At 37.7% G+C, this 24,300-nt stretch overlaps 1 protein-coding gene across 6 annotated transcripts in view; it reads left to right on the top strand.

The window, feature by feature from the left end:
* Window positions 1-24,300, top strand: part of Fur2 (furin-like protease 2) — a 1,061,088-nt gene that overhangs the window by 1,000,179 nt on the left and 36,609 nt on the right. For all 6 annotated transcript variants that reach the window (XM_087340817.1, XM_087340819.1, XM_087340816.1 and 3 more), the window contains 5 exons: window positions 8,582-8,741; window positions 17,145-17,317; window positions 19,706-19,836; window positions 21,151-21,296; window positions 21,808-21,972. In XM_087340817.1, coding sequence (XP_087196943.1) covers window positions 8,582-8,741; window positions 17,145-17,317; window positions 19,706-19,836; window positions 21,151-21,296; window positions 21,808-21,972 — 775 coding nt within the window. The remainder of the gene's footprint in view (window positions 1-8,581; window positions 8,742-17,144; window positions 17,318-19,705; window positions 19,837-21,150; window positions 21,297-21,807; window positions 21,973-24,300) is intronic.

The raw sequence follows: 24,300 nt of genomic DNA, 5'->3' as shown, positions 1-24,300 counted from the left end.
ATCCAACCAAGTGAACTTTGTGTAAATAGTGCATGATATGTAACATATATTTATAGATTTTCTGTGGCAAATCCTTAACAAGATTATTAAAAAAATACTCAGCCCACTGGAATAAATTAAAGAGAATAAATCTTTAACATGACAATTTTGGTGTAATAAAATTAAAATCTGACATATTCGGAAAAGTTTATGTAGTCCCTTAAAATAAACTATGTGTGATCGAAATATAAAAGAGTCGACAAACTTTGGCATACGTTTAAAATAGCCGTAATATGACCGCTGGTACTTGCGAAGAGACTAGGCAGTCTAACAGGTGGTCTTATAAATCGCAAATCAAAATATTAATTTTGGCTGTTTATGCCATACAATATTATTTCATTGATAGATACGACTAATACAACCAGAACCATTACTACTGATTTTTTAGAAATCTAATACACATTAATGTTGATAGTTCCATAGTCATATCGGTTTTCTATGTCCGCAGTCCTCGAGGCTGCCTAATCTGCGTGAACGAACAGGAATCGTGTAGATTCATTAAAGTTTCAGTTCAATCACAAAGCGAAAATAATGCGTGAGAAACGATTAATGGCACAGATGAATTTAAATTTGTGAATCAGACAGTTTTTCACTTTCTGTTTTTTTTAATTTAACGGTAAACAATTTCTGTCATATGGAATTAACTGCTAGGGCTCATTGACACATTGCATGGTTTTGAAACGGAAATCTTACTGCCATGAGTTCACAAGTGTCTCGTGGGGCCCCACGTGTCATATCCCACGTTCGCAGGGAAAAAAAAGAATGCTATATTTGTTACATGTTGACAGCAGTTATTCCTGGTGAGAAATGTTACATTTCGCATGGTTTAATATGTCTGGAAATCGGGATATCATCTTTTAAGCCACTTGCGCTTTCTGCCACTTATCGATTCATCATTCAAAGTCTTACCTGATTTAATTAAACGCCGCAACTTTCAGCAGTTGATACAGGGTCGTAGAACTAATAATCTGTCTGCTACATGCCTTATAGTTCTTATGTTACATTTTATTAATAATGTGAATCAGAAAGAAAATTATACGTAGGTTTGTGTATAAAATATCGATACGAATAACATTTTCAGTTATAGTTATAATCTGGATTAGTATGTGGTCTGATATAGTCTATTTAATGTAATGGTCTGGAAAAGGAACGCGTCTCCCCTATTAAAGTTTTCTCCCGTACTTTCTTAATTTGAAGTGACAGAGGCCATCCAGTAGGCATTTGGTCAACGTTCAGTGACAGCATTAACTACTTAGAAATTTAGTGAAGTTAGAATTTTGGTAGCCACAGACTTTGTCACCGAACTTCGAACATTACATTTGCCAAAGAGCTTAGTTGTGACTGGGTCCTCACCGTCTCTAGTTTCCGTTTTTCTTCTTTTTCTTCTTTCCCCTCGGACGAGCCAACCGTGGAAGTTGCGTCTCGAAGTTTCGGTATAGGATTCTGTGATACTTTCTAGGTTTAGATAGACGTAATTTTTATCTATTTTAATCCACCCTAAACACTACTGTTAGGAAGGATTGTGAATTGGATTACATCTAGTATAATATTTACCTTTTATGGCAGTGAACGAATCTGTGGATACAAATGTCATTGATAATGCAACAGTTGCTCAAACTACAAAATCAGGTTTCGCGTTAATATCAAATGAAAAAGAAGTTCGGTAATTTGGTGTGCTTGCTAGGAAATTTTATTAGCTGTAGTGAAAATGTATTTCCATTAATGACAGTGAACACTGTTTGTGTACTTTTATTAGCTTATACCACCATAGCTCTGACAAGCTCATTTATGAATATAATTTGTAAAATATATGCATTCTAGTAGAGTACACCTTTCTGTACTTATTCATTGATACATGACGCAAGGGAATTTGTCTGCTGTACTACTTGTATGCGGTGACACTTCATAATAATCTGTCTACACTCTCACAGTGGGGCTTCATGCTGTTCTTACTCATTGATAGAAATATCGGACGGAAGATGAGAATTTTCATAATTTTAGTTGTTTATATGTATTGTAACGATATCACATCAAGAGAACGGCTGTCGTCTGTGTTATAACACCGTGTAGTCTGGTAGTTTACCAACGTTTCAGAGGTACGTGCTGCCTCCATCATCAGGGAGATCACGGCAGCCATCTTCGGACTCACCGCCGTGACAACCTCAAATCCTACATGTCACACCAAGTTCAGATTCCATTTTCAGTGAACAGCATGCGTCATGATGACGAATCGGGACTTTTAAGAATGGCGGAGGGGGGAGACGTAAATAAATGAAGTATCTCAGTCTTTTTTTGGTTCTCCCACACTTTCTAAAATGTCGGTATAATAACTTTAATGCCACAGCCTCTGCCTTAGTCGTTCCATTCATTACCCACGAATTAAATGAATATGAATTCAATATCACGCTCAAATTATATTCATAATGCATCATTAAAACCTGCGTCTTAAGGGCATAATGAAGAAGGGTAAAGTGTTTAGTCCTTTGTTACTTCATCTTTCTTAGGTCTAGAAAAAACTTTACAACTTGTTCTCAAAACAACTGTGTCTGTGTGACGAGAGACGAAGAAAGTCTGTTCGTTCTGAGCAAAACAAATATTCTCCTCTGTTAATTTGTAAGGCTGCAAGGTTGTTGTCAAAAGCAAAATTATTCTGTTATAGGACCTCGAATAAATTATACTTAAATGGTACACTGTTTCGGCTACAAGAACTTGTCGAATGATGCCAATCTAACTGGCATTCTAAATCATCATTATGTCAAAACTAATGCACACGGTGTGGTATGTGTTATTTTATGTGCCCATACGCTTGTCTCTGCTGCATATAAATTTTCATTTTACATTTAGAGCACTAGAGCATGCAACAAATCCGCACTATGATGTTGGAGGCATATAAATGCCTTTGTATGTGATGAAACTGTGGTGTAAACTTCTGAAGTAGTGCTTCTGGTTAGCCCTGAGGATTGATACAAGCTAATCAGTTGGTAATCTCTACGGGTGTTACATATTGCGATTAATGTACGTTATTGGGTGTTTGTGAGAATATAAACCACGAGATGAAATCTCTGCAGAGGTCTCCGTGACAGCTTGACCATATTATTCAATGTGAATGCCGACAGCTTGCAACGTAATGTGGCCGCTAATATTTTAGCAGTTGTAGCCCATGTTCGTGGCTGTCTTGCTGCGCCATGCGAATAACGGACTGGTAATAAAGTCCATCTAGAAAAGCAGAATGGTGAAGTCCATACGTAAAACAAATCTGAATTTAGTGACATAATCAACTTCTGGAACGCGGGAGAACATGTGTCATGACGTCACTCACAGATTGCGTTGTGTACACGCGCCATAATCTATTTCCACACGATTGAAAGATTCAAAATGTACAATACCGAAATAAACCAGAAGGGACGCAATGTAAAGTCATTATGCAAGTGTCAGTTAAAAACAGTTGTGGATCGTTTAAAGTAGCCTGCAGTAACAAACAGCTACTATCTACAGCATTACTAAAACGTAAACACGTTGTAAGCATAAAACATGGAAGGCACACAGTGAGGTCGTGTCACTAAACGCTCATAATTTTCACAAGATTTGTATGTATTTCAGCCACATATAATAAAGAAATAAATTACAGTTTTACTGTAAATTTACCAAATCATTTATTAAGCTGAGTTCTCTTATACAAATGACTACTTCCGCTTAACAATTAAGTACGTTGGTTTGTTTGATTTTTACCTTCCGCTTTTTTTGTTACTATGTGCGAATGCAAAGCATATATGATGAATTTTTCTCATTTTTCGTTGAAGTATTATACCTGTGAGTTGCTAATTCTTTAATTTGCGTTTGTACTGTTACATATAGATTTATAATCTCTGCCGGTTTTGATTAACACTGCACATAGGACGGTGGAATCGGCTGGTTTCTAGATGTCCTTTCCATTAGAAGGAACAGTACCGGATAAGAGAATAAAAAGAAACCACTTATTGACTGAAGAAAATACTGACCATATTGTATCATTCACCAAGAATATAAATTTGAAAACTAGCCTAGAAAGCTGATGTTACGGCTTTCTCGGCAAGAACAGCCACAAAGTTAATAACAATTTGCCCATATAAATTAAAACAGTGCATTTATAGCAACCAAGAAATCCAGCTGCAAGGATACATTCTTGCAACTGATTTGTCTAATGAGTGAATTAAGGTAACTTGACCCACAATTACTGCCTTTACTGACGAAGCCTGGGTTCACGTAATTGGATGTGTGATCATCCATAATAACTAACACTGGTCCTCGGAAAATCCTTGAATTCTCCATGAAGCTCCAGTTCATGATGGTGTTTGGTGTGAAATAAGTGCAAGGCGAATAATTTGTCTTATTTTTATGAGCATTCTGTACGAAGGCTTTTTTACCTCTATCATGCACTACTATTGGTATTTGTCCTTTTGACCATGAAGTTTATCATCAATCCATTCAAATGGTGTATGTAATCCATGAATGTAGGTTTCGTCCATATAAACTATGGGGCGACCTTCGTACCTACATGTCCGAATGCATCTGAAGTAGATTCTCTGTGCTGTGATGTGATGCCCCATAGAATTCGGCCATTATTCTTTTCTTCTTGTTCCACTTAAAACCTAAGGTGTGCAGAACTTGTCATAAAATTGATAACCTTCTGTTGCAATCTCTTGTTCGTCTTAGGTGGCGACTGACTTGTAACATTTACTTGTAATGTAACATTCGCGGCGAGCATGTTACATTACACCACAACTGGTGAGGCGTATCGAATGCTCGTTTTGAACGCTCGACTCGACTGTGCTCATGTGTGCTCCATTCATTTCGTTCAATATGTCGGACGTGGAGGTTGTGTTATCTTTGTTTCATTTAATACGCTACTCTTATCTAAAGAACTCGTGAATGCTCGTTACGACGCCGCTCGACTGACTGACTGACTTGTAATGTAACACTCAAAGGGATTCGCGAAAAAACCGACAACACGATGGAGCGCCCGCGAGCGTGAGCAGCTCGCATCGAGCGACTCCGTTCGCTGTCTTCACTTGTGTAATGCTCGATTTGTAACACGTTAGGCTCGATGCACACGAGCGAGAAAATGTCGCGCGAGCTCGCAGCGAGGAAACCCGTGACAGTGCACACGTAGCGTCATCGCTGCGAGTTCGCCGAAAAACTCCCACCAGTACTAGATTGAATGGCAACCAAAATGGATGTGTACAGAAGAAAACGTGTAGTTTTGCCTATTTCGTTTATGAATACAACCTTAAAAAACGCAATAGGAAGTATTGGACACACCCGTTGGTTAGTTCACGGCTGTTAAAAGGGGCGTTCGTGACAATGTTTATAGATTTAAGAGAAGATGAAAGTAAATTTAATATTTATTTTCGTATGAGCTTAAAGTCGTTAGATGAGCTAGCAGCAAAACTGGATGCATCCAACAAAAGTAAAGATTCTGCGATGAGGCTTGCAATACCTCCTCTAGAAATGCTGGTTGTGACTCTGAGCTGTTGCGAGGGTTGCGAAGCACGTGTGCACTGCCCAATGCTTTCACACAGTCTGCTGCTTCGCGGCGATCGGCGAACTCGCTGCGAAGCAGCAGTGGTTGGCGAGCGCAAATTGCTCGCCGCGTCTTCGCGGCGAACTCGCGGCGTCACCGCCATAGTGTGCATTGCTCCATTGCTTCACATGTACTGCTAAAACGCTCGAGAAAATGACGCGGCGAGCTCGCGAAAATAACTCGCTCGTGTGCATCGAGCCTTACATTACAGGCAAATGTTACAAGTCAGTCGCCACCTTTAGACGAGCCTCTGTCCGTCTGTGATATAGAATTCGTTCACTGTTCGGCGAAATACAGATTCATTAAGTGTCCAATGATGCCTTTATAGATTTTATAGTCTTCATTTTGTGGGGCGTATAAAATTACGTTGATGTAGCAAATGTAATACTGTGAAGTTTATGAATAATCCGGCCTACAGACTTTTTTGTTACACCTGTAGCTTTGCCTATTTTGTTCCGAATTGCCGTAAGATTAATAGGAGTATCAATACTAGCTTCCCTCTTTATAGATTTGTCAACATTACCTACCAACTCCCGCGATTGGTTATAGAGAACTTTGCATTTTAACTTGCTCAAGAGTAGGTGGTATGATCAGTGCAACTTGAATCTGCACATTGAAACCTATTTACTCATTGTAGCATAAATAACCCATACACATCCCTTTACCTATGTCACTGGACTCGTCCTTACTATACCGCATCGTATTTACCGCAGCCACGGCAAAGAAATAGAGCGGTTTTTGCCCTAAGGGTTGCCATACACGTTACGAGTTACCGGAAGGCTGGTGTGTGGGAGGGCTAATCTTCCGGCAAACCGGAGCGTGTGTGGTGAATTTTGCTGGAATGTTTGGCCGGAAATCGAGCTCCGATAAATCTGCAATCATTCGATTTTTTTACCTGGAGGTTTACGCGGATGTTTACACGTCGTAACACTGCCTTGCACAGCTAATATTTCAGTAAATATTTTTGTTCTAATGTTCTAATTGCAGGTATTTGAATCAATGTCTATGACTTACCTTGCAGTATTCTTTTCAAAGAACCATGTAAATGGTTGTGCATGATACTGGAATAACTTCCCATAGTGCTTGTGCTGAGATTGCCACCGAGAACTTTAAATCCTCATAGTTCCTTCCAGTGGCCAGAAACCTTAGGGTAGCGCGCAACCGTTTATGCGGAGAAATTGCTGTTCTTATTACGGTATCTTCCTTCCCGATAACTGGAGAAACAAAGTTTAAAAGCTCCAATCCTCATCCATTTGCAGGTTGTTATGCCAGTCCGTGGGCTCTAACTGAATTTTATTCAACAAATTTATGTTAGAATGTTTTGGTCTATCTAACCAACATTTGACCCACTTAGAATGTTTTAGCTTTCTTTTCTTTTTCGGCATTAAAGTAGCAGTGAATCATCTTCACTGAACATGTTGTAGTATCAACTGAACAATGAAATACTGAGCACAAAACTACGATAAAGTCTGTACGTGTGGGCCCTCAGAGGTTTCAGACTTACTTTCCGACTTTTATCTTCGAAGGCAGGCCTTCCGGTGAGGCGTAGCGTGTGGCCATCCTAAGAGAAAGAAGTAACAAGAGGATGGACACAGTTACATAATGAGGAGCGGCATAATGTTTACTCTTTGTTATAGTGATTGCATCGAGGAGACGGGCCGGACATTTAACATTTCTTGAGACGAGAAATACAATTGTTTTAATCGAAAAACGTGAAGACAAGTGATTATTTTGAGTTCATGATGTTACGGCACGATAATATTAAAATATTTTAAATAAATTTGGCGTTAGGACGTGGAGTAAATTTATCATGCGCAAGATTAGGGCCAATAATGGGATTTGGTGAAGACGAATTGACCTTCATTTTCTTTCAAATGCAAAAAATTTCTATGCCGCTTGAGAAGTTACCTCTCTTCTCAGGAGGGATTCCGTTTCATTGAATTAGGTAAAAAAATACACTGTTTTATGGACTTGTACACAGATACGTCAGAAGCCTACATCCGTCTGTTGTTCTTGTTTCCTGTGTTTTGACGGTTTATTTTTTGTGAAAGTTATAGGCCTCTCCATGTTGTAATATGCGAATGCCGTCCCTTTTCTATCTGAAAATAAACACTGAACATGATGATGATGATGATAATAATAATAATAATAATAACATTCGAAATACAAGCTTCTGTATCAATAAGGTATCTTTATTTTAACTTGTCTGACTTGTATTCTTGCTGTCGAGCCTGAGTTAAGTAGAGGACATTCTCACAGAGGCTTTCGTAAATGTTTTTCATCAAAAAATAATTTCAGTGTATTGCCTTTAAGTAGGCCACGGCCGCTTCCTTCCGACGTACCATCCATCGGCTGAACTGATCGTTACCAAAAGATGTTACTTTAAATGCGTATTTTTACAGTAAAATATGAAACTTCAGTTAAACTGCACTTACCTTGTTGCAATATCCAGTATAATATCGTAATGATATTGTTTGGATCATTAAATTAAATAGTGAGATATAGTCTAATACCAATGTCACTTACCCCTCTCACACACATGTTTATTTATTTATTTATTTGTTTTTATGGAACAAGTAGTCTTAGCTCCCTATCGAGACATCGAACTGAACATTGCGACGCACTGGTTAACACTCCCGCTTCTTGCAGAAAGTTGATTATCCTCATGTTTCTCGTGTTTTCCTCAAAACTCTCCAGGCCAGTTGTATTGCTATAGATAAATATAATGTCTTCCGTTTTTATGGTTCATCTTCTTGGTTGTAATGCCGTGTGGCCGTGTAGGTAGATACGAAGTTTTCAGAGATGCAGTTTTAGTCCTGAAGTGTAGGCTTTATGTTCCACCAAAACGTTGCTTTATACTTACAAGTCCACACGGCGTTACAACCCAGAAGATTGGCATCAGCTAACAGAGAATTGATCAGATTTCGAAGCGACAGTTCCTGGATCTCTGATCGCACTGACCTGAGAACCATTCTGTTGCAGGACCAACATGCCAGCACCGACATAAACGATAATGACGACGACCCAATGCCGAGGGACAACGGTGACAACAAGCATGGCACGCGTTGTGCGGGTGAGGTGGCCGCCGTCGCTTTCAACAGTTACTGTGGTATCGGGGTCGCCTACAACGCCAGTATAGGAGGTAGGTCCACACTGAAGACCTGGTAAGTTCCTTTCCTGGGTCTTGTGGTTTATTTTCCCCATCACTTAATATTTCTCTAAAGGTTCGTTAAAATGATCAATTACGTCAATATTATGTTGGAGATCGTCCACGTCTGAAGTGTGATGTACACTACGTTTCGGGAGTTGGTTCTACTCTAGACTTCAGGCGAATGGTTGCCAATATACTGATACACTGACAGGTTTCTATTGTGTTCATTTCGGAAAGGAAAATTTTAGTGGTTGTAGGAAGAATTGTGGCATATTTTGGAATGCGAAGGAACGAAGGACTGGAGAGAAATTGTACTGGGAAAAAATAATATGGGAATATAGGCATACAGAGGTTAGCGCGGCGTAAGGGCACAGAAAAGTGAGACAAAATTGGTGCATATATTTGCAGATTCAATGAGAAATGGGAAAGGACACTTAAAAATATTAAATGTAATGCGTGCATAATTATAGATTTTAAAAGAGGTAATAAACCCGGATTTAAGTAAATATAATGAACAAGTAGACAATAAAAGGACATGACTTCCTTAAAGGTAAAGAATATGACGGAAAAGTAAAATACAGACAACAGATCTTAAGTTAGAGATTTAAATTAATGTGAAATGGAAAGAAATTTATTATAGACTATAGGCTAGAGGTATAAATTATGAAGAAACCTTTTTAGAAATTAAGAATATGTACTAGATTATGTAATGCAGCAGGTAAGGGACCATTTATTGTTCTCTGAATTGTGTATGTGATAGACTTAATAATATATAATATCATATCATCTTGTCGTCTTCCTTATTAAAGGTTAGTGACTGGGATTGGGCCGATCTAATGGTCAGCTCTCTATAATAATATTGATACAGCCCTAAGTTTGATTTCAACCGACGCCACTATGGCAGATAGTGGGAAATTCCCAACTTGGTGACCGAGTGAACCAGTAAGGGACCTTAAAAAATGTCGTACTTGTGCTTCTACTTTCACGGTACGGTTTCTGTACCTCTCCTAATCTCTGTAGAGCTGTTAGCAGTAAATTTCATGTTCTGAGGAAATTAACAGTGAAATACGTGACAAACTTAAGGTCACTAATAGTCGTGGTTATATAGACTTGTAGGATCACATGAAGATGTCCTGTAGACAATAAATGAACGAATTTTAAGTTATGCAATGTTTCTTAGTTGTTATCTACATGTTTCCTGTCACTTTTAAATTTTTGAAGGACTTTACCATAATTATTATATTTGTTTACCGTCAAATCACAATAAAATAGTAAGATAAGATAATTAAAATGATTAAAATATCATCTTATGTTCCATATCGAGCATTCGATTTACATCGGAACATTCACAACATGTTTCGGTTTAACAAACCGTCATCAGGTGTAAATTATAAACTTTTAAACTCAAATTACAATTATAGTTTTACTATTTTATACTTTTATCATCTTTCTCATTATATTTCTTGGAAGTTGTGTTTAGATATTATTAGTATAACATTATTACTATCTCAGGACTTTACCAAGCAATAGACAGAAGTTGATTTTGGGGGTCCTTATGACCGGATGATACGGCAGGAATATATATGTAATATTTGTATCTTAGTTACCCACACAACACGATGAAACCTTTCAAGAATACAATTCTAAAGCTCCATAATGTTACTTACCTTTCTACCTAATAATGGAAAACGTATGTTGCTTACTTTTAATACTGATATCACAGTCCATCTCAGAAGTTCCACGACACGATACCAATTTTGGTACTGTAACTGTTGGTTAATTACGAAGTGTGATGACCTTGAATGATGTAATGTTCACACCAAGTTACAAAACAAAATTATTGATTCAAAGTAATTAGAGGAACACGGAGAGATATACAAGAATACAATTATATAAAAAGTATTTCTTCTCCCACAGATACCTTCTTACGATTCCTGTTATTTGTTGAATAACATAAATTGTCGTGTTGCTTTGTACCGAATGACAAACTGGAAGTTTATCAGAGCCTTTTATTTTAAGGTTACACACTACCATATATTTTGACAATCTATCGGCATACAGCATTTCAGAAGTCTACAGTGACTGGTAGAAGTTGATCCAATGTTACTGACATGCTCGGCAGCTAGATTGCTACTTAAAGAATGACGATGATGTCGTCTTCAATGACACAACTTTCATACCGAGTTTGTCCAAAATCGGCCAGTAATGTCCTATAAAATTTAATAGAATAGTCAAATCAGGAGGCGGACTGACGGACACTCTCCGTTCCATAGGGGGGTTATGAAGGACGACCCGATCTCTTATTTTTCGTCTTAAAAATTATGGTTAATTTCATTACCATATGGCTAACTGGAACCAGTTTAAAAGTCATATGAATAGGTCATGAGAATATTTGTTGTGGGCATTGGGAATTAAGACGGTTTCTTTACTGGCGACTCTGTGCTGTAAGGTCAGGTAAGGCCATAGTCCATATTCCAGGTGGACGTGACCTCACTTCCTGTTACAGAATATTAATAATGTAATGCCAATTACATAAAAATCTGTACTAATTAGCTGAAACTGAATTGATGTGAAGTTGCCAAGAGGAGCAGGAGATAAATTAATTAGTTAATTAGTATAACTCAAAATATATTCCGGTCGGATACGTATAGGCGATACAATAGTTCGATCCCAAGTAAATTATGGAATTCCCACAAGTGGTTAACAGACAATTTCTGCTTCTATTTCAAGATTGTGATCTTCTGGATTACGACTCCGTGTATCCTGGCTTTATTTGGAAAAAAATATTTAGTACAAAATATGGGATTCAGAGCCTTGAGAAATCTTTCCAAATGTAACTCAGGACTGGAAAGGTTGTGATCCGTACTGGCATACGGTCATACTTTATTTGTAAATTCTCACTTATTAATCAAATACTCAGACAGAGACAAATTGAGTTTCCAACTACAAATCATGGGGTTTTGCTTGATTATTTAAGTAATTAAATCAATGACGGTATGTCACTAGGCGCGTAGGGTCTGTGGTAGCGGAGTATGTCAGACCGCCAACAGCAAAACTCGGTGTTCGATACGTATCCCTATGCCAATAGAGATTCAGTGTACTCTCGCACGGTGTGTAGTTCAAACGAGAAGGGCGGTAGTGTCGAGTGGCATTCAGTCGCTTCATTTAGCCGCGTATGGTTTTTTGTTTATCTCTGCACCAGGCTCCTACAGGACATGTGAAGAGCGCAGGGTGCCTTCGAATATTAGCCTGTCAACAACTATGTTTTTTCTTATAGTACACTACCATTATAGGTTCAACATATACTCCGTGTTTCGCTATTTCTATAGCTTACATTAACTTACATAAATTTATGTTACATGTAACAAACTCATTTAGCGGCAGACGCGGTGTAACAGAAAGGTGGGGCCGAACTTTTGGTATGGGTTCGACACGGTAAAACTAAGAAAAGTGTTCATGTCAACATGTATACAGAAAACCCCCCTTTTCGATTTAGGATGCACTTTTCTACATTTTATAGTTAATGATCCAAATTCCACCGGAATTTTCGACACAGCACTGAGCAAGTTCTGTCATGGACACCCGAACACGTTTGGAAATTCCTGGGGCGTTTCGGATTGTCTGATAGACATCTTAAACTCGCTGCAGAAGAGTTGCTATGGTCATTTACTGGAGTTACATAAAGTAGGGTGTTAAGTGTCTCCAGAGATGAAACTCAGTTGGGTTTGGATCAGACGAGCGGGGGCCACTCAGTAGGCCCTCCTTGATTTCTCCATCGGGCAAGATATATGTCTTCCGAGAGTTACGGATCTGTAATCCCGAAATGCGGTGGAGCACCGTTGTGCTTGAACCACGTGTGCTATAATAGGTAATGAAATGTCTTCCATTTCAATAGAAAGTCATTTTCTCACAAATGTCGATAACTGTTTTATATTAACCTCTGTGGCTTAACATTGTGTCTACCAAAATATTATCAACAGTGGCTGAGTAGATTTAATAAGAGCGTTAGGATTTTCCTCTGCCCACAAGTGGTGGTTGTGAAAATTCGTTGGTCCATCGTGGCGAAAGCTGCATCTGTAAGCAGCAGTGGATAAAGAGCGTTCAGCAGACATCGCTGCAACATCCATTTACTGGAAATTTAGCCGGACCGAGATCTGGACACTGCAAGTGGTACAGGTGTAACAGCTGTCGGTATAGGTCTCTGCAGACGGTCATGTGATACACGTTCAGTTGCTGCTGTAATTTTCAAACAGGATCGTGTGCAGTTTGGTGTCGGATATCCTCCTCTAAATTTGGTGTTTGGATAGACAATCCCCAGTTTACGGAAATAAACTGAAATATTACTGTCTTTCGTAGGCGACGAGCAGTTTTGACAAACGCTGCCTAAATGGAAGTACCGCTGAGGAGATGCATGGTCTCTCTGCTGTTGCCATAAGTACGCATGCCCATGAACAAAATGCATGTTTTATACCACATCGTAAGTGTATACAACATATTCTTTTTCACAAACTGAATTATTATTCAATGCTAACACTGAAAATTTGACGTTGTGTACCCCATCACCAATCAAATAATGATTGGTTCCGTTGGTAGGTTCTGCTAATACTGATTTGCATCTCCAGGCGACTGTGTTGTATGGTCGTAGAACCACGTTGCTGTCTGCTCGTCGTACCTTCGGAGGAAAACTGCGATAGTCGGAGCAGATCATTTTCACGTGATGGAATGGAAAAGAATGGTTTTATTCTTAAACGAATCTTTTATGGACCGATGTTGATATGGCTTTTCTTTTTCATAATTTTTAAATAATATCTGAAACAGCTATAATGCTGATACGGAACCGAGGAATGCAACTTTAGCTGGGACGAACCACTTTTTTCGGACGGTACCAAATTTCAACCTCTGTCGAATCGCTGGCTGTCCTGAAAGTGTCTTTGAGGGGAAAGGGAAGATTGGCAATCCTCAGTACCTTGAAATAGGCCTTGACTATTTCCTGTCCAGTTACTTCGTGTTCATCCCATATAATGAGCCTCATATTATATGAAATTAATAACCTATACAGTTGATACAGCAATAAGAAGCACCCACAGTAGTACCTACTCCTGTTACTTTTGCTCTTAAAGGACTGTAAAATAGTAACTACTGTGGTAGTGTAATGTGAATTATTGCTCGCATTCCGAAGTTGACCACGTGCATTTCAAATATTCGCTTTTTGAAGGTCGCTGTTTAAGAGTGGAAAGAATACGGAAGGTTTTCTGGCTTGCCTGTGAACAGATATCGATTTCAGACGGACTGTCGGTTGCAGCGAAGAGTATTTCATGTATTTTGATATGCGAATGTTTGAAAAGGATTTCCAATCTCAACGACATTGCATTCTCATCGATTGTTGCCTATCATACTTTTCCATTTCAACAAAATTTGGTTTTCATGAAGGACCGTTGTGCTGGAAAATAAGACTCTCACGTGGCACCTATTCAAATTTCAAATCGAATGGAAAAAAGAATTGGATGTAATATTCTACATGAGGACGATTTATGTTCTTGGATGTTAAAAGTGCAGCAGGAAACACATCACAAATGCAGAAATACTAAAGCAGGATTCTTCAAGTTCCGCCGCAGTTTAAAAAAATGTGTTGGTTTTAAAGTTTATAAATTTTTAGCGTGTATTTTATCTTCTAAATGTTATATTATTACTATTTTTATACAGAGTGGGAAAATGAGAGGGAACACCATAGTGTCTGTGCAGTGATTACGAACTTCCATTGAACCTGTTGATGGCCAAACTGGGCCGAAATATGTACTTAGAAAAAGAAAATACAAACAAAAAGACCGAACACTCGGAAGAGTGAGTGTGTCGAAGTTGCTGTATTAACAATCATCAAGAATTAGTATGGGGACGCTGCAATTTGAAATGCAGGCCTGTACTCTTAAGAGTTACATAAACGTTCTCGTGAAAGACGGAAAATAATGTAGTTCAAGATTCTGAGCTGAGTGTTAATGTTGGTAACACGTACTCTCTTATCTGAATAGAGTTCACTAAAATTGTGGATATGTATACAATTATGTTCACGTATAGATCGAGAAGGGATCCACCCGTTTGTCTCAAACTCACCGTGCTTATGCTTTGAGAGTATCAAAAATATTTTAGAAAGGGCAAAGCTTCGAAAAATTGCACTGAGTTCAAGTCTTAGTGAGGAGGGTTTGTATAGCTCGGACGCTGAGATCAGAATTATTTGTTTCAGCGGGAGATTGCAAAAACAAAGGCCAAGAACTATCGCATATGGAGTCTTGCTTCCCCTTAATCCTTTCTGTCCCCCCCTCTTACTGTGACATATATATATATATATATATATATATATATATATATATATATATATATATATTGCGTCTAGTATTACACTGAGGCATTTCTACTGGTCTAATATGTGAAAATGTGACTGGAATGGTTGCCGAAGCGACTCTTGCACTGTGACCATTTCACCAGTAGCCGTGTGCCTGCTATGAAGCACAGTATCTTAGCGAGATCCCATGATTGTCGCCTGGTTTCGGGAATGTGCTTACATTAGAGCGAAGACTATCCAGAGCATATTTCCTTCTTTTCTGAACACATTGATCATGTGATTAGCATTCCTGTTTCGTCTTCGGAATGTACCGTTTTCGATTATCTGTCTTGGTTACAATACCAGTTATGTTGGTTTTTCCTCAGTAGCTGGAGGCAAATTCAGGTATAACACCTGAAAATAACAACAACCGCTTCCTTTCACATCCTTTTCGATACATCATTCACAACAATCCTAACATTCAAATTTATGTACCCTGCGCACTTGAGAAAGCGTAATTTAATAAATCAAAAAAATCCTGCATTTTAAATGACATGTTACGAATACAGCCAGACATTGTTTAAGTACCGATATAAGTAAATAATATTATTATAAATACTGAACTATATCTAATTCAACTGTATCCAATTACATTCGATTACAGTTTCACCGCATCCAACTGGGATCGAATTGAATTGTTTTATGGTAAGATTATCCATATCGATCGATAATTCAACTAGTTGCATTCCTATTTTGTTCCAGTAATCAACGGCCTGCTTAAATATGTGTTCCTCTCGATCCATTATTGTTTATATCTGTCCTTTGCTGAATGATCCGAGCAGATAACACAGTCAAAACACTGGCTCCTATGTGATACTACAATATTTGTTTGTTTATTTATTTATTCTCGGTTTGTTTAACGACGACGCTGTCGATTGCTGAAATTGTATAAGTTTGAATTATAGTATGGGTAGTGAATAATGAATCGAAAAGGATGGGGAAGGAAACGATAAATACTATTCCATTTGCGTGGAAAAACTAAGGAAAGACACGAAAGAGAAAAGGTATGTTGACACTGTGACAGCGCAATGGACTCGTACGCGTGGGGTCACGAGACCGAATCCTCGTCAAGTACATTTTTTCTTCTGACGCCATTTTGTTATTTTATATTGTAGAAACAATAACTATTCCAAAGTTTTGTATTTTTCCAAAACTCTATTACCATTCATCATTATATGGTTCTGCTGAGTGTCGATCCCACCTCACAAGTTTGTTCGTCCACTATGTTAGTATTACCGTATGTAAAAAATTATAAGCACGATTTTAGGGTATTCTCGAGTGACTTAACGTCCATACGAAATTTTAACCAAATCAGTTATCGGTTCTCGAGTTTAATCATGCTAACAGACAGACAGACAGACATCATTAGCAAATATGCGTTCATTTTATGCACATCGTGCAGAGAATGAATAATAAGCGTGCAAAATATGTTGCAAAACTTTTCTTATGACTCTTGTATTGATGAAGATAGAGAATAACTCCTGCACACAATACAGGAATTTTGTGCCATTATTTGAGGCCCTTCTCAACACAAATGCCGGCCACAGTGGCTGCGCGTTGTGAGGCGTGGTGTCTTACCTCTGAATCGCGCCACGCCTTTCTATGTTGTGTTGTCCTGTGTAGGTAAGGGCCTAGCGACGGAATGATCACTCGTCCAAGGAGTTCTACCAAATGTCTAAAATAGCTTAAGAAACCTCCATGTTCTTTCTTTGACTGTGGAGTCACGAAGAAAGTATTCGCTATGAATGACTGAAATCTAATAAGAATTGATTGATTACAAAATAGCCCCTTCTTCCTTTTAACATTCGCTGGTCCAGTGACAGCTGTTATCTCTTTCTAACGGACTCAACTGAGTAGGTTTCCTTCCCTTTTCACATTAGGACGCAAACAGATCCAGTTTCCGAAACGTTGTGTTCTTTTGAATACCAGACGATGGACAAAGACCAAGAATTTATTAACCCTGAGTGTAACACACCATCGTCAGAACCCTTTAAAATTAATTTTCATGCGTTTTACAGGTGTTCGTATGTTGGATGGAACTGTGAATGACGCTGTGGAAGCCCGAGCTCTTGGTCTGAACCCAGAACATATTGACATATACAGTGCTTCCTGGGGACCAGAGGATGATGGCAAAACTGTTGATGGACCAGGTCCGCTAGCCCGCAGAGCATTTATCTATGGAGTGACGAGTGTAAGTTTCTGTTTTGTATAAGTAGTAGTACTGTGTTAGATGTAACATGAAGAGACTGTGTGAGCTTATGAGGTGTGTTGTAAGCTTTTCATATTTGTGCTTAATAAAATAACTAATGCACTTGGCTTACATTTTTTTGCATATAAACATGTTTTCATTGGTCTACAGACTTGTCTGCCTTCATAAACAAAAACATTAATGTCTGTTAAAATTTACAGTGTCTTGTATGTCTTTTCTCTTGTATAGCTTAGAATGTAAGGTCTTCATGGGCTGTGCCATAGCTCAAGTGGTTAGTCATTGGCTTCTTACTATGAGACCTGGGTTTGCATTCAGGACAGTCCATGGTGGTGTATATAAAAAAAAAAAAATACAACTTGGCACTGAGACATGTTTTTCTCCAAGTTTTCTTCAGTTTTTCCCCATCACTATCATTTTGCTGCTGTTTCATATTCACAAATGTATGATCTAGGGGCAAAACAATGGGCCCATTAGTAGTAAAATTTCTATGCAGATATGGTCTCCCTCCTTAGCGACAATAACAGCCACAATAGGGTCTTCATCATGTGATCACCTTACAATGTGGCTCATTTGTGAAAGTATGCTTTTAAATGTTCATGTCAAAGATGTACTTATGGTACAACTAGTTCCTATCAGCATTTCTGTAAATAAAATAATCCTATTGTAATTAAAATTTATATTCATTTTTAGGGTATCCATATTTTTAAAGAGGAAACTATAGTTACAGTGTGCGCTTATCTGATATCTGTCATTAATTGGTTCTTTAAAAGTGTGATGAATAAGGAAACAGTGGATACAGAGGAATATACTACCATGTTATAATGATAATTTATTCCATACACTTGCCTTCATCTCGTTAAAGCAAGTGTTTCTGGTGAAAATGAGTGTGGTTTGCAGAAATAGACATTAAACCAGCAGAAAAATACACTGCCCATTTTTCATAGAAACAGTACAAAGAGTTGATATAAAAATACCAGTTAAGTGACAGTGATGATTCAGAAATCATTGATTGATATTAATTTTTAGGATCTTACCTGTATTTTAAAGACGTAAATAGTTGGTATTTGTGCTTGATATGTCATAATTGGTTCCTTAAAAGTGTGAAGAATAAGAAAACAGTTGATACATAGCAATGTATGAGCCGGGATAGCTCAGTCAGTATAGTGACTAGCTACGGGCTGGACGACCGGGGTTCGATCCCCGACGGGGGCAGAGGATTTTTCCTCTAGCCTCTGCGTCCAGACCGGCTCTGGGGCCCACCCAGCCTCCTCTTCAATGGGTGCTGGGGTCCTTTCCCGGGAGTAAAGCCGGCCGGGGCGTGATGCTGACCACTCACCCCCATCTAGTGCCGAGGTCAAGGAAGAGAGGAGTTATACCTCCACTCACCCCAAACGCCTACATGGCGTATAGTGGGACAAACTTTACTTTGCTTTACATAGCAATGTACTACCTTATTGTAATGAGAATTTATTCCAGGGAAATCATAAGTGAAGACTAAACTCTGCTTTTTGGTAAATAAATACCAATAAAGACTAGCGTTGGGATTGTCTAACATCCTCTTAGCTTTCTGCTGTATGAAATTGGAATTTACATTCATCTCACTTAGCTTGCTGATTACAAATCAAGGTTTTTCATTTTTAACAAGATATTCTTTCTGGTTATTAAACTTTAATTCTGCCAGGCACTGCTCATTTTACAACACTTCTATACAGTTTGTATTTGTACTTATCAGCTACAATTGTTTTTGCTGATGTAGTTGGTATTCCCTGTTTGCATCTGATATTGACTGTTCATTCTTCATCTTAGGAATCAGCAGTAATGTTCAGTTTCATTTTGAAAGTTGGGATGATTACCCTTGGCCTCTTAGTATTGTCGTTTGGGCTCTGAGTTTGTTACATGCAAGAATAAAGTAAATGAGACATAAAATTACCAGAGATCTGGTTTAAAAACCTCTCAATAGATGTGTGTCTGGTAGACTGATATTGCTGAGCAATATGAAGTGACATATAACACGTGAGACATGAGGTAACATAATGATGGAGACAAGAAACAACTACATACATGGAAATAATAGAGTTAAATAGTGGATGACTGATGTCACAAATGATGGATTGCGAATTTTATGTCTCAACCATGGTGAATATGAAGATGACTGTCTTCTTTGATGGTGTACCACATGAAACTTGTGCCAGACTACACTGTGTAACATCCCAGAAGACAATCTTCTTCAGTGGACAGGAAAGTCAAAGATATCAGTAACCCACTATGTTAGACTTAGTTTGATTTTTCTAAATGTAAAGGTATTTAGATCTTTAAAAAAATATAATTGCTTTTGAACGTAAAAATAAAACAATAATGTTCGTATTTCAGGGGCGGAAAGGGAAAGGCTCAATATTTGTGTGGGCATCTGGCAATGGTGGGCGACACACTGACTCTTGTAACTGTGATGGTTACACCAACAGCATCTTCACACTGTCCATATCAAGTGCCACACAGGGAGGGTAAGTGTAATGTGTATGAGAGGATAACTTAATTTAAATACTAATATAATTAACATTGTGTTGTGCATTGTTTTACAAAATGGGTGAGATTTGATTGAGAGCAGTCATTAAAAGAAACCACAAACACCCAAAAGAAATTTCAGTAGTTTTTGTTATATTATGAAAGTTACCACTGTGCAAGTAACTGAAGAAGACCAAACAGGATTTCCATTTCCTATCATACTAGTTTCTTACTTCAGAACAAGTAAGTACACAGAAAGGGTAGAACATAATAGTGTTTGCATATCTGCATCATCCCACCTTTTAAACTAAAATGTGTCTCATTCAAATACAAGTGTTTTCAAAGGAGCCAGTGTATCTGTTAGTAAAGTGACTGGCTATAGGCTGGATAACGAGTCCAATTCCTGACAGCGGTAGAGATGTCTCTCTTTGCTGCCATGTCTAGACCAGCTCTGGGGCCCACCCAGCTTCCTGTTCAACAGGTACTGGGGACTCTTCCCCCAAATAGCATCCAGAGCATGCACAGTATGTAGAATGCTACCTTCATTTCCCCTGTGGCATAATGCTTGCACATACAGACATCATTACTTTATCTGTGTGAATTTTAACTATGATTCTGCAGAAATTTCATATCTTTAAAAACATGAATCATATTTATACCTGTTTGGCTCATCTGTACATTGAATACTGTATATGGTAACATATTCATTTTATGTAGAGACATATATTTTGATATTTGTTGAAGAAATATTAATGTTTAAGCTGGACTGCACCTTCTTTGAGTCTTCTTTAAATGGCCCTCTGTTTGTCATGATTATCCATTTAAATGACAGTGTCATAGCAGGTAGCACAAGGGAAGGTTTAATGTGAACATGATGTCTGATCATGGTGCAGCTGTGGATATTATGACTGCCCATGAACAGAACTCAGTGTTAGAGACTCCAGTTGGTAAGGAACAAGTCTTTGTTTGTGGATATGCACACACATTCTTTGGTCATCATCATATATTGTCACTTTTATAAGACTAACTCACTGAAGCTATTATTTTTTTATTTGGCATATAAAATAACTCTTTTGGTATGATACAAATAGATGTCTTTTGATTTATTATGTCCAGAATGTTATTCTGACCAGGAAGATCATTAATTAATAAGGAGAAATCGATCACAGAAACTTCGTACTATCTTGTAGGTCCAAGGCTTCATTCACGAATCTGGCTCTCAGTTTTAGTCTTTCCAAGCAATTGTCTGAACGTAACAAGTACTGTTTTCCAACGTAAATGTTTATATTCGTCCTGATGTGTCATGTGAGCAGATACAAGCCATGGTACTTAGAGGAGTGTTCCTCAACTCTCGCCACCACATACAGTTCTGGCACCCCTGGACATGACAAAAGTGTGGCCACTGTGGACATGGATGGCAAGCTGCGGCCAGATCACATATGCACTGTTGAACACACAGGTATGGCAAGAAATCTCATCATGTCCCACATTCAGAAAAAATTGAATAATTCACATATGGTGGTGAAATATGATATTTGAGAAGTTATGTTGGAGAAATTACAGTGGGTAATGAAATCAGTTTCTCATTGCTATTAATTAATGCTTAAAAGCAGGAAAAAGAAAAAAATTTATGGGCAATAAATAATTAGAAAAGCTTGGATTACTAGTGTGTCAGGCATGCATAAAAGGAACTTATTTTATCTGAATAAATATTTAGCATGACATATGTCCATATTATGCTTTAGCACAACAATTCTCTACACTCATATATATTACATTCTGAAAAAAGTTATTGTGCTGTGTAATGATGTGAGGAACTACAAGATTATCTTTGAAGAAAATATGACCTAACAATTCAACTTTATGAAAACTGAATGAGGCACTTTCCAGTTATAGTCGTTCGTGTAACTTAGGAAATCTCTGATTTCGTGGAAATTGAAGGTTCTGACATAATACCATTTGTATTTAAGGAACATCTGCATCAGCACCTCTGGCAGCTGGTATTGCAGCCCTAGCTCTAGAAGCAAACCCAGGTCTTACATGGAGAGATATGCAGTATTTGGTTGTTCTCTCATCTCGTTCTGGTCCACTAGAAAAGGAGGCAGGGTGGATTCTAAATGGTGTGAAACGAAAAGGTAAGGTTGTATTTGTAACTTACAAAGTTCAGTATTTTGTCTGCTGGTACTGAAGATTATGACACTGTCACCAAATAGACAGGATCATTGTTGCATTTTCAATGTTACTATTAGAACTCGGATCTTCCATGTGGTGAAAACGTGAATGTTTGAATTCATGTTTCCATGTAAGTCAAAATTAACCCACATCTCAAGTGAGAGAGATGTCTCCTAAGTCTGTTGGTGATAAACATTTTTCACATACCTTTGCATCATACTCATCACCATTGTCAATCATTCCTATATGGATTAGGTCAAAGCCTATTTGAAGTCAAGTTTATCCTTAGACTAATCTCACCATTTTTTAGACATGTTACTTCAGTTTCTTTCTGTAAGATACAATTTGAATGGTTATATATATAAAGTATATGCATTGCAAATACTTTACATTTGTAAGGTTTGCAAGTTGAATTACTTTTCATGAATAAGAACTCTAAGTGCCAGTTTTATTCATTCCTTTCAATCTTTTTATTATGTGATGCAAGTTTTGTGTTGTAATACTGCTGACTCCATACAGCAGGGTCCTTCTGGAAAAGCTAGTACTCACTCAGCTAGTCGAGAAATCTTGTGCAAAGGTTTATTATCTTGTTCACAAGATCATCATAAATCCAGTTCACAATATGCCACTGTGTTTCCATAAGGTCTATTTTGACATTATCCTATTCTTCAGTTTTGCAAGTGGTTTCTTTCTTCCATTAAAATTTTGCAGTGAGATATTTTATACATTTCTTTCCTTTTCCATGGGTGCTAAATGCTCTACCCCTATTTCTTCCTATGTGGTTGGATCATTCAAATAATATTTGGTGAAGATAATGTGAATTTGCATGGTTGATATTTCACAAAAATATTTTTATTACTTGCATCAGGATGACTATGTAGTTAACGTGTGACTTAATGACTGCATTTGAAAATATTATGTTGAAATTTATAATTCATTTCTGTAGTATGAGACTGGTAGAAATTAATATTTTAACTTGACCTTTTTGCACGACCAGTAGTTCACGACATATTCTTTATGGCTTCTTCTTGTTTTAAGTGTAATAAAACACATGTTTTACGGGGCATTTTTATGCCCATGTCACAATATAGTGGAAAATGCACTTCATTGAACTGTACAAAAATCTCTACAGTGGAATGATGTTTAGAGTAGTGTTCACCCGAGCGTGCAAATACTTAGCCAACGAGATCAGAATTACATGTGCCTGTGTGTATTGATGTATTTTATACCCACATAGCTACAGGATGGTTGTGCTGTCTATTTATGTGGCCAGGATCGGATGCAGCAAAATTACGTGTTGGTGCTCCATAAGGTTAAATTTTTTAGTATCCTGATGGGATGACTCAAGGCAACCATTTTTAAAGTATCATATTCAGGGAATTCTGTGTAAAATACAAAAACATTATTATTTATTGAATGAGTGCATTAGATTACAAGAGCTGGAGGGTATATTTACACAGTAACATAATTAAAAGATGGTTAGATCAGTAGCTTGATTTTCTTATTGTTCTTGTCTTTACAGATTACACAATATAAAGCCTTTTACAACCTCAAAGTCCTCTTCCAGTATCTTCTTACTCTTCCACATTTTCTTGCCTCCTTAGATTATTTATATTTCCATGCTCTTCACCACCAGTGAGCTTGCACTGTAAAGAAAAACATCCCCATAACTATATCACTGGATTTTATAAATTTGCTTTGAGATTAAGTTTTAACCCATTGAGTTGCAGATGTATAAAGTTAAGAGGTTGCAGGAAAAAGAATTGGTTTATTGATTCTCAGTTACTCATTTAATGACAATGTTTCAAATATAGATGACATGAGTTAGGGAAATTGTCATCAATGATGAGTAGATAACAATTTGGGAGTCAGTGGTCATGGCATATTTTAAGGTACTAGCCTGACATTTCACAGGAAAGACTCAGAGAAATCATCAGGACAGCCAGTAAGCCAGCTGATATTTTATGTGGGTACCTACTAATTACAAGCCTAAGGCTTTAACACCTATGAAAATAAGCAGTGAGAAAATAGAGTTTAAGAATACAAGAATGGTTGTGGAGTACAGTTTTAAGATTTGCTGGAAGTGAAGCCATATTACAAATTTCTTAATATTTTGACTGAAGCAGAATCTTGCAGGTGCAGGTGTGGAAAACATTTGACAACAAATTATTTTTTTAGAGAAAACCAACTATCTAAATAAGCTAGTTTATGGATATACAGGTGTTACATTAAATTAAGGCACATGATTTGTTTAGTTTTATTACTAATTCAGATTTTGTGAAGAATGCATG

The sequence above is a fragment of the Zootermopsis nevadensis genome, unplaced genomic scaffold (assembly GCF_977971745.1).
Source record: "Zootermopsis nevadensis isolate Lab colony 2312 unplaced genomic scaffold, Znev_1.0 Znev_ptg000061l, whole genome shotgun sequence".
Taxonomy (NCBI): domain Eukaryota; kingdom Metazoa; phylum Arthropoda; class Insecta; order Blattodea; family Termopsidae; genus Zootermopsis; species Zootermopsis nevadensis.
The sequence above is the reverse complement of the archived record's forward strand: the minus strand, read 5'-3'. Positions and strand labels throughout refer to the sequence as shown.